Source organism: Sodiomyces alcalophilus (genome assembly GCF_042370955.1).
Source record: "Sodiomyces alcalophilus JCM 7366 unplaced genomic scaffold ACRALscaffold_2, whole genome shotgun sequence".
In the NCBI taxonomy this organism is placed as follows: Eukaryota; Fungi; Ascomycota; class Sordariomycetes; order Glomerellales; family Plectosphaerellaceae; genus Sodiomyces; species Sodiomyces alcalophilus.
This window is the reverse complement of record NW_027263533.1, coordinates 6650388-6661912: the sequence shown is the minus strand read 5'-3', so window position 1 is coordinate 6661912 and position 11525 is coordinate 6650388. Positions and strand designations below refer to the sequence as shown.

The 11525-nt window shown below is 38.9% G+C and overlaps 1 protein-coding gene across 1 annotated transcript; it reads right to left on the bottom strand.

Moving 5' to 3' along the window:
- Window positions 1–549: 549 nt before the first annotated feature.
- On the bottom strand, window positions 550–10841 carry ACRALDRAFT_208284 (uncharacterized protein; the record flags this gene model as incomplete). The annotated part of the gene is made up of 8 exons (XM_071022434.1): window positions 550–558; window positions 10010–10071; window positions 10174–10243; window positions 10350–10435; window positions 10541–10549; window positions 10606–10622; window positions 10725–10755; window positions 10826–10841. The coding sequence occupies 8 exons, from the start codon at window positions 10839–10841 to the stop codon at window positions 550–552; spliced, it is 300 nt and encodes a 99-aa protein (XP_070878230.1).
- Window positions 10842–11525: the final 684 nt, after the last annotated feature.

Sequence of the window (11525 nt, the reverse complement as noted above, 5' to 3'; positions counted from 1 at the left end):
AGGTACTAGTAAGCCTTACTTATCGGTATAAGCCACCGCCTCCCCCCCCTATAGGGACTCCCACGTTATAGCAGGTAGACCTATACCTATCGCGGCGCCTTTTACTATTATTATGCCCGTTCCTAGCGTAACGATTACCTTTACGGGGGTAAAAGGCCTACGCCGGCTTAACCGGTTCTTATAAGTGGTTAAGAATATCGTGGAGGTTATTCGTGTTAAGGTAAAGGACGTTAAGTCCTCTAAGGGAAAGAAGACGGATAGGCAGGCCGAGGTCACGGCGTCTATATCGTCTCCTATTATCGCTAAAAGCGTTAATAGTTATAAGGACGCTTATAACGATATTAATCTTAACGCCTAAACCCGGTAGCTAGGGGCGGGGCTTATCCGCCCTGACTTAATTAACGTGGACGGCTTAGCCGTTATTCTAACCTTTATTTAATCCTTACCGCCTTTCTTATAACTCTTCTTTTTCTTATACCGTTCGCGTAGTCCGTTATTAACTTTAATTAGGCTATACTTCTTTTCGTAGCGGTCTAGGGCGGTTAATTCTTATAGGGACTCCGTTAGTTCCTAAGATATCGAGGCGTATCCTTCCTACTTTACTAACGCCTCTCTCCTTACGCCTCTACCTACCTTCCTATTCCTAGCGTATAAGATTTCCTCTACCGTCTATTTATCTTCTTTAAGACCGTCGCGAATTAGTCCGGGTTAGGGGTCGTATAGAACTTAACCAGGAAGCGGATCTTCGCTTATATATCGCAGGAGGTCTATATAAAACCTCGGGTATACGTTTAAAGGCACGTCTAGTTCTATAACGTGCGGGTTAATAACCTTAATAACCCTATACTTCTAGTATAGCCAGCTTAACTTACGCGACGGTCTTAGGGTGGAGTAGTTTACGAGTAAGAGCTATATAAGGTTACCTTTATAAAGGCGTTTAGCGGGGATATAACGCTTATTCGCTAACTCTTCCTATTATAGCTATATAGCCGCTATTAAAGCTTAGGCGAACTCTATAGTTTCTTAAAGGGGCGAAGCAGGTTATAGGCTATAAACTCCTAAGCGTTACTGCTTAGTTCCTTATAAATCTAGATCGGGTCGATATAGTATCCGTGTTTAAGGAAGAACGGACTTATCTTAGTAGTAAAGCTCTTTTAGTTATTTAACGCTAGTTAGGCGGCGGGTAATAACCTATCCTAATTATCTTAGGCGTAGCAGATAAAGGCTTAGAGGTACGCCTATACTTCTTAGTTCGTTTATTTAATAGCTTTATTAGTCTAGGGGTAGTACGCTATACTTAATCGTTATTCGATTTTAGCTAATTTATAGAAGTATCACTAAAAACGACTTATCTAGTTAGAACCTCTATTATTTATAATTAAATAAGGTATACCGTGGAACTAAAAGTAATAGTATAAGAACCGTTTAGTATAAGCTTCCGCCTCTATAAAGTCTATCGCTTTAAGGGTAATAACCTTTATAAGTCGATTAGTTATAACCTATAAGTATCTACACTTCTTCTCCTTAGCAGGAGGCAGATCTATTATAAAGTCTATTAACAGGTCGCTCCTTATTCGTTTAGGAATCGGGAGTGGTTTTAAGAGTCCTTATTAAGCGTTCCTCCACGCATAGCTCTAGTTATAAACGTTATAGTTACGTATAAACCTATATACGTCTCGGTTTATTCCCGGCTAGAAAAAGCGTCTCGCTATAAAGGTAATTATATTATCTTACCCCGGGTAACCTCTAATTATAGAGTCGTGTATAGATTAGATTACTCGCGTTTATAATATACTCCCTTCTTAAGCTCCCGGCACCTATAAGCGATCTCGGAATATTAGTAGTCCTTATAAGGTAATCCCGTATTCGGTAATCTAGGCTCGGAGACCTAATAGAGGGGAAAACTATCGATTACCTTTAGATACGGCTTATATAGCTTAGCGATACTAGTTATCTTCTTCTACTATAGTATCCTATAGCCGTTATAATTCGTTATTAGCTTCGAATACTTATAGGTGTTCGCGAAGGAGGCGGATCTTTAGGGGGATTAAGGTCTCTAGGATTAACTATATATATCGCGCCTATTCCCGTTTATCGGAGAAGTCCTTCGGTTCGTCTTATTCTCTTCGCGAAAGAGTATCAGTAATATAATTATCGGTACCCTTATAGTATTCTAGCATAAAGTTAAACTAAGCGAGCTTACCGGCCTATCGGCTTTATCTTTTATTAAGTATCTTTTTTATTATAAAGTATTCTAGGGCCTTATAATTAGATAGGATCATAAAGCGACTATAACTTAGGAGCTCTACTCTTTAATATATTACGTAACTTATAATCGCTAATATCTCCTTATCGTGGATAGGGTAGTTATACTCGGCTCCTATAAGTCGCCTCGAGTAATAGGCGACCACGTAATAACGTCCCTATTCGTCTTCTTAAACTAATACTCCTCCTAGTACGAATCCCGAGTAATCGGTTTACATAAAGGTTTTATTACTTAAGACCTCTTATCGTAGGATCGGTTCTTCCTAAAACCTCTTCTTAACCTCTTTAAAGGCCGCTTATTTATTAGGACCCTAGGAGAATACTCGATCCTTCTTTATTAGTCTTATTAGGACGGCCGTGATATAGGCGAAGTTCTCCACGAATATACGGTAATAGTTTATAAAGCCTAGGAAGCTTCGGACTCCCTTTACTAAGGTCGGGGCTTTTTATTCTCGGATCGCCTTTAGTTTATTAGGGTTATATAAAATGCCCTAGCCGGCGGTAACTATAAACCCTAAGTACTTCACGGTCTTCACGCTAAACTTATACTTCGCTAGGTTAAGCGTTAATCCTGCGTCGCTTAGCGATTATAATACTAGGTTAACCTTCTTCTTATAGTCGCGTAGGGATCCGCTTAAGTAAATCAGGATATCGTTAATATATATAGTAATAAAGTCATTAAGGTAACGCTATAGCGTCTTATTAATATATCGCTAAAAGGACACAGGGGCGCTATTAAGTCCGAAGGGGTATACTAATTATTTAAATAAGCCGAATCGAGTTCGAAATACTATCTTTGCTTTATAGCTAGCGGCTATTCAGATCTTATAGAATATAGTAACCACGTTAAGCTTCGTAAACCACTTAGCTCGCTCTAGGTTTCGGAGTATCTTCGTAATTAATAGGAGAGGATAGCGGTCTTTTTAGGTAATCGTATTTAGGGCACGGTAATCGTAACAGAATCGTAGCCCTCCTCCTAGCTTCTTTATAAATAGAACTAAAGCTTTAGCGGCGGAGCTATTAGCTTATATAAATCCCTTATCGATAAGGTCGGTAAGGGTCTTCTATAGGACTAAGAGTTCCTCTCTGGATATATTATAAAGAGGGCCTTAGGGTAGTTCTGGCTCCTTACTGTTAGGCCCTTATATAAGGTTCACTTCGTAGTTAACCCTAGGTCGATAAGGGGGAAGGCGGTTCGCTTATAAGTCGGAGAATAAGTCCGGGAATCGTCGTAGTATCTTTTCTAGGATATACTTTCGGGGGTCGACTAAGGACTTACCTCGGAGGGCCTTATCGATATCTTTAATACTAACTACGTAGAGCGTAAGTTCCTCTTTACTAAACCGTTATTTCCTTTATAACCGCCGTATAATACTAGCGAATACCGACCCGGTTATTACTTAAGCTCCGCGGATAACTCTAATATTATCGGGTTCTTCTTCGCCTTAGAGTCGGATATCTATCCGGGCCACTCCGTAATAAAGGCGACGTCTCTTTACGTAATAAATAATATCGTTATATTCTATCTAAGGTTTCCCTAGGAATATATTATAATCTAATCCTGGTATTATATAGGCGAATAGTCGTTATATATATCCACCGATCTCGAGATCGTATATAGCGATACCGGAACTCTTTATGGACCCTATAGTATCGGAGAACCCTAAGAGGGGTCTTTTAGTCTTATCGACTAATAGGAAGCGGAGGGACTTTATAAGACGTTTACTTATAGCTACGTAATAGTTATATTTAGTATCTATAAGAGTAGTAATTAACTTTTTATTAATCCGCGCTTATATAAAAGCTAAATAACTATTACGCGACTATAATATAAACTCTTTTTAATCCCTCTAATCCTCTATAATAGGCTCTAATACCCGTTTTCGTACTAGAGCTATTCTTTTTCCGAGTCTTTATTATTATCCGTGACTCCTATATAGATTATCTTATCGTTTAAGGCTACTAAGACCTTCGCTACCCGGTTCTCTTTATAATCCTTAGCGTCTTTTTTCTTTAAGTAATACCTTCTAGCTAGGTATCCCTTTTTTCTATAGTTATAGCACTCTCTTATCTCTTTCTTCTTAGTCTATACTTAATTAACTCCTCCTATCTTTATATCGCTATCGTAATCACGAGTATAACTATTATTATTACTATTATATAGCGCTTAGCCGAACCGTGGCCTTATAGTAAGGGCTTTAAGTCTCTAAGCGATACTTTACACTTCGGTTACCTAGGCATAATAGTTATTTAGTAGTTTCGCGGTAATAAGGGGGCGGTATAGAGGCGACTACTAAAAGCTCCTTCTAGGAATATAATCTTTATAGTATTATCCTATTAACCTCTACCGGCGATAATAAGCTATCGTTTAAAACCGGGTATAAAGCTCCCGAACGCTTAGTCTTTACGCTAATATAACGTTCTTAAAGCGTTAGCCGCGTAAGGTTATTCGTTAATATCTTTATATATACGGTCAAGGTAATTAAGGAAGTCTTCGGGGTCGTATTAACTATCGGTTCCGCCTATAGCCTAGAAAGAGGCGATAACGCGGCGGGGGGCTTCGTCTAAATAGGTATTAATAAAATACCACTTCTCGCGAGGGCTCTAGAAAAGATATTAATCGAGTAGGAGCTTTTCGCGAATCTTAGATAACCAGCTCGCGTACTCGGAGCGTTTACTATTAAACTTCTAGGGTAGTGGAAGTGCTTTAGTTCTAAGGTTCGAAATAAGCGTTATATCGGGTATAGGCGTAGTAATAGGCAGCTAAGGGCCCTATATAGTCTTTTCCGAAGGTATAACGAGATAAGGCGTGGCTATACGTTATTGGTTTTATATCGCCTATAATAGCTAGTTAATAGTATTCTGTTATTCCTGGATCTGGGTAGTTAAGGTCGCGACCTAAGTCTATAAAGGGTTAATAATCTCCTTCCTCTACTCCGTAGCCTTAGGCGACTCGCCCGCTAAGCGTAACGGAGCGCCGGGAGGTGGATTAAAGTAATAGTCTATCTCTATTAGCGTAGCGTGTGGGTTTCGCTAAGCTTTAGATATATAAGCGGCTGGTTATAAGTTATTCATAGAGTAAGGCCGAATAATTAAATTATCTAAAGCTAAGGAGAAAAGAAGGAAAGGGGAAAACTCTATAGGTGTTTACGACCTAAATATAATATCGCGGCGACCCGCTAGAAGCACGCTATAATTAGTCGGAAGATCCGGTGCTTTACCGGATTATCTCTACGGGGTTAACCCGTAATACTCGTAAATAAAGAACCCTGATCCGAAAGAATACTATCTGGTAACCTATAAATACTAAAAATTCTTAACTATAAGATATTAGCTAAACCTTTAGCGGTTAGTATACTATTATAAAGGATATAAAGGGAATACTTTATATAATAGTAAACTATTATAAGGATTATATCCTTTTTTTTCCGCCCTAATCTATAGGAGGGAGACCTATAATAAAATTAATTAAGATCTCCTAGAACGGATAAGATAGAACCGGAAGACTAGCTAATAGGCTATAAGGCTTATACTATCTCCCCTTAGTTCTTTAATAAACCCTATACGTAGGCACGAACTTCTTTATATTCCGGGATATATACTCCTTATAAAATAAGTCCGAAATCCTCTTAATTATTTTACCGGAACTATAATATCTAGTAGTGGGTTTATCGTGGAAGGCCTATAGAATCTTCTTCCTTAACCCCTATATATTCGGGATAAAAAGGCGACCTCTAAAAAGAATTAGGCCCTCTTTATCCCTTAACCACGGGTCGGATAACCGGTCCTTCCTAGATAAAGAAACATAAAAGAGATTATCCTTTTAGGTATTAGCCACCTTTTCCTTTAAACTTAGTAATAAGTCCTCGGAAACCCTAGGTGCTCCGCCCGCCTTCTTTACCACTCTTAATATAAATTTACAGGTAAACCTCTTAATAGGCCTCTAACGCTCCGCGTCTAGGTCCGTCTAATCGGAAATATACTATAGCTTCCGTAATAGACTATTAGCCGGATTCTAAGCTCCTAGCCGGTGCTTAATCTTAAAATTAAATACCGATAGTTCCTTTAACTATCGGGTATACTATAGCTTAATCTTTAGCTTATCTATTAGGTACCGATAATTAAGATAGTCTATTAGAACTTCTATTAGGGTCTAGCTATAGGCTAGGTAGTGCCTTTAATACCGGAATACCTTAACGATAGCTATTAACTCGGTGTCTAGAGTCGAATAGTTTAACTCCGCGCCCCTAAGCTTCCTTAAAAAGAACGCGATAGGGTACTATACTCGATCTATATCCTAACTAAGCACCGCCCCTAAAGTAAACCCCGATATATCCGGCTTTAGTCGAATAGGTAACTTATAATCAAAATACCGTAGAACCGGAGCCTCCTAAAACCTTTAGCGTAACTCGTTAAAAGCCTCCTTCTCCCTTATAGATAACACGAACACCCCCTTTACTCCACTCTTCTTCGTTAAGTCTAAGAGCGGCGCTATAATCTTTAAATAGTTCTTAATAAAACGCTAATAGAACCTAGTAAAACCCAGGAAGATTTAGATAGTCTTTACTAAGTTCGGCCTTTATTAATCGCGGATAGCCTTAACTCTAGACTAATCTATATAAACCCTATCTAGTCTAATAATAAACCCTAGGAACTCCATCTCTTAGGTCTCGAATATACACTTCTAAGGATTCGCGTATAATAACTACTTCCTTAACCTCTCTAAAACCTCCTTAATATATACTCGATACACCTTAAGGTCCTTATTATAAATTAATATATCGTCTAGATAAACTATATAAATCGTATTAACTAACCTACTTAATACCTAGTTAATATACTATTAAAAGCTAGCTAGAGTATTAATAAGCCTTAAAGGTATAACTAAGTACTTAAAATAATTATAGCGAGTCCTAAAAGCTATCTTTTACTTATCGCCGGGTTATATATAAAGTCGATAATAGGCGTCCTTAAGGTCTAGCTTAGTAAAGACCTTTAACGATAAAAGCTAGTCTATAATCTTATATATTAATAGGAGCGGCGTGCGGTCTTTATAAATAACCTTATTTAAGCTCTAATAGTCTATATATAGTCTTAACTTCCTACCCTTTTTTAGTATAAAAAGAATAGGAGTACCCGTAGGGCTAGTAGAGTAACGAATCTAACCTTTAGCGAGGGCGCCCTAAAGGTACTCCCGTAACGCCGTTAACTCCTCCTCTATTAATAAATAAATCGGCTTAAACAGGGGCGTCTTCCTTTTCTCTAACTTAATCCTATAGTCCTATTAATAGTAATTAGGTAGCTTACCGGCCTACTCTACGTTAAATATATCTAAGAACTTATAATACTACTCCGGAACGGCTACTAATAACTCTCCTTAACCTATAGGTAAGGGGTCCTCCGGGGGTTCGGGTAGTGGTTTAGGTAGGGGAGTAGGCGTGGTCGTGTCCTCTAATATATAAGCTTAAACACGGCTAACCCGCGCTACCTAAGTCCTAATAAGCCTAATAGTCACCTTCGCCCTATTCGTAGCCCTTTTTAACTCCTTCTATAAACCTATAGACTTTAACTCCTCCTTCTAAATCCGAAATATCTAACTCTTCTCTGCCTAGTTAACTATTAGGTTATACTTAGTTAACTAAGGGATCCTAAGGATAACCTCTAACTTATCTTTACCTAAATCTATAATATATAACTCTATATACTATATCCGTGTATAATTCTAACTATCTATAATCCGAACTATAAATAAGATCGATCCGAGTATCTACGTTATATATTCCTTATTTAACTACCTGACTTCCTTAGTAGGTCCGGTAATTATCTTACTAGGGGGTATTACGCGTTTATCGATAATATCGAAGTCGGTAGCGTTATCTAGAATTATAACTTAATAGTCTTATCCACCGTTTAGTTATATATTAAGCTTAACCCTTACTAGACTAGGGGGAGCGTCCGACTCTAATAGCGCGTTATCCTAGGCCTAACCCTATAAGGCTTAGGGTAGGGCCTATACGTAACTTAAAGTGGGTTAACTAGGGGCTATAACCTCTTAATTAGGGTTAGTAGCCGAGGTAGAACTTTAGCCGGCCCGCTTATTCCGTAGATAAGGGTAAAAAGATCGAATATAGCCCTTATCTCCGTATTCGTAATATTTCCGAGGGCCCGAGAATTCCGAGGGTCTATTAGAGTTATCCCGTTATTAGGTAGGGGTAGTAGTAATAGCCGCGGTTATAGTAGCAGGGGGCGTAGGCAAGTCTTTTTAAGAACCACTGGCTTAGGACACCGAGGGTTTACTAATAGTCCCGCGCTTCCTTTTATAACCCTGATTACGGGGTATATAATAGCCGCGGGCCTGATTAGACGGTTTACCCTTATTAGATAATATAGCCTTAGCCTAATACGCCGCGACGTTTAGCTCCTAGAAGGTCTTAGAGGTAAAATCCTAGTAATAATTTAATTATATAAAGGTCTATTTAATTTAAATATAATAAACTATATACGCTATTTATTAAGAAGGGGGATAGATACCTTATTAAATAAGGAATCTAATTTATTAAGAAATTAGTCGTAGGTCTAACCGGGTTACTAAAAGGTCCGTTCCGAAAAGATCTATTCTATAACTAATAACTCGCGGGTCTTATTATCGACTAATTACTTAGTTAGGAAGGCCTTTAGCTTAGCCTATATCGCCTTTATTAAAGAACTATAGGTCCTCCTTTAGTAAGCTCGCTAATAGGACTTTATATTCCTTTTAAGGTAATTAACGGTAAAGTAGACCTTTTTCGCCTCCGTTATAAAACTAACTAGATTAAGGTAAAAACGTTCCTTAATCTGTTTTATAAAGGTTCTAAACTAATTATATAACTTACTTTCCTATTTTAGGCTAAGAAGGTTTACTTTAAATAGATCGCCGTAACTACCTTAAGGATAGTAATAGTTCGCCGAATAAGGGGGTAGGGTAGTATCTAGGTCCTTGCTATAACGAATAGCTTCGAGACGCTCTAACTTACGCTCTTGCTGTTTACGTTCCTTATAATAGTTTAGGAGGAAGTCTAGCTCCTTAGGAAGTAGTTAATCCGGAGGATAATTCTTTAGTTCCTTAATATTATACCGCGTATCCGATTAAGGGTAAGATAGTGGCTTTATAGTGTTAACCCGGGGAGCCGCGGGTATTTTACGCTAAGGGACTATAGGAGGCTTACGCTAAGGTGCTAGAGGCGGTTCTGGCTACGGCTCTAGAGAGCCTTACGGGATAATAGTCTCTTATTTACTAGGTAAAGGCGCGGTGGTATCGCTTCTAGGACTAGGAGATAGCGTATACTTATAAACCGATTCGTGATCTTTATTCTCGGGAGAAGCAGTATTAAAGCGCGTATAAGGAGGTATAGTTATTTATTAGCTAACTAGTAGAGGTAAATTATACTTATAACTCTTAGCGGTTATTATACCCGTTAAAATAGTTAAGCGAATAATATATTAGGGGTTTTTATATAAAGAGTAAAGAGACGTTATAAGATAATTAAAGGGTAATATAAGCTAATAGGTCGAATTAAGAGTTTAATTATAGTTCGAGTTATTCCGACTATATCACTTAGTTATTCCGACTATAGTTCAGATATAGACCCTTCGTAACCACGGTCGCAAACCACTTTGACGTCTTTTTTTATTAATTTAATCGCTCGGACTTAATTAACGGATAGTTTGTTTGTTTAATCGAGCTAATAGCAGTAGTAGCAGTAACTCCTTCGTCTTCGTCTTCGTCTTCGTCTTTGTCTTTGTCTTCGTCTTTGTCTTCGTCTTCGTCTTCCACGCCCACACCCAACGCCCACGCGACCGTGGCTATCTTGTTCTTACTTTACATAACGAGGTAACGGGACGCGCTGCCTGTATCTATAGATTAACGACGTAGATTGACGACGTAGATTGATGACGTAGATTGACGATGTCGATTGACGATGTAGATTGACGAGTACCACTATTTGTAAGCGGCCTGTCTACTATTTATAAGGAGTACCGGTATTTGTACGCCCCCGGTTCACTATTTGTTGTCCACTCAATCCATTTTTGGAAGGTTACACGACCGCGTGCATAGGCAAGATCTTGGCCGCATAGGCAAGATCTTGGCCGCATATACTGCGTACCTGTACCTCACGATAAGCCTCAATCTCTGCAACCAAAACCAGATGTCTTAAGCCACCAAATCACTACTTCGTACTGTTTCTGCCTCTGTATTCATTAACCCTAAGGTATTAAGAACATATAATATCCTTACGCCAGGCACCTAATCACACACCACGTAATCCTGATGCCCTAGTCACGTGACCTTATTATACACACCATATAATCCTGATACCCTAGTCACGTGACCTTATCACACACACCACGTAATCCTTATACCCTAGTCACGTGACCTTGTCACACATCACGTAATCCTGATTACCTACTCTAACGTGTACAGGTACGTAACATTTACAGCCAAGATCTTGCCTATGCACGCGGTCGCGTCACCTTCCAAAAATGGATTGAGTGGACAACAAATACCGAACAGGGGGCGTACAAATACCGGTACTCATTTATAAGCGTCTTAAGCCTAATTAGGAAGGTTACGCGAGCCCGCGTAGTAGTCTGTATACGCCACGATCTTGGCTGTAGATATCCTGTACCGGTACGTATTATAATAGAATTTTTATAGTGTTAAGATAGGCCTTAATCGCTGCGATTTATACCTGATATTCTATATAGCAAAATCATAGCTATTTTAACCCTTTTTTTATTATATTAAAGTATCTTAGAACGCGTTATATCCTTTACTTATCCGAAACCCGTAATCCCGGCGTCCGCCTACCCGGATAAGCTACTAGTAGCCGTCAAGGCGTACTATCGTGGCTATAGCTTTAGTGGTATAAAGTCAGGTAATAAAAGACTCGCTAGCGGTATAGTCTCTTGGATTACCCTCGCCTATAACCGCGGCGGTGCGTAGAGGCTATCTAAAGCCGTTATAAGAGCCACTAAAATAACTAAAATTAGATACCTTTAGGCTATTAAGATAGTACTAATTAAGGAGGCATGGTATTTCTTTATCGGCGATAAGGACTATTATAACCACCCTCTACTTACGTTAAACGTGGCGGCGGTGTCGGTAACCGCGAGGCTAGATTCGTAATAAGTGATTAGAGTATCGCGGATTAAGATAATAGTCGAGTAGTTATCGGGTATAGGCAGACTAATAGCCTCTTAAATTACTATATAACTATAGT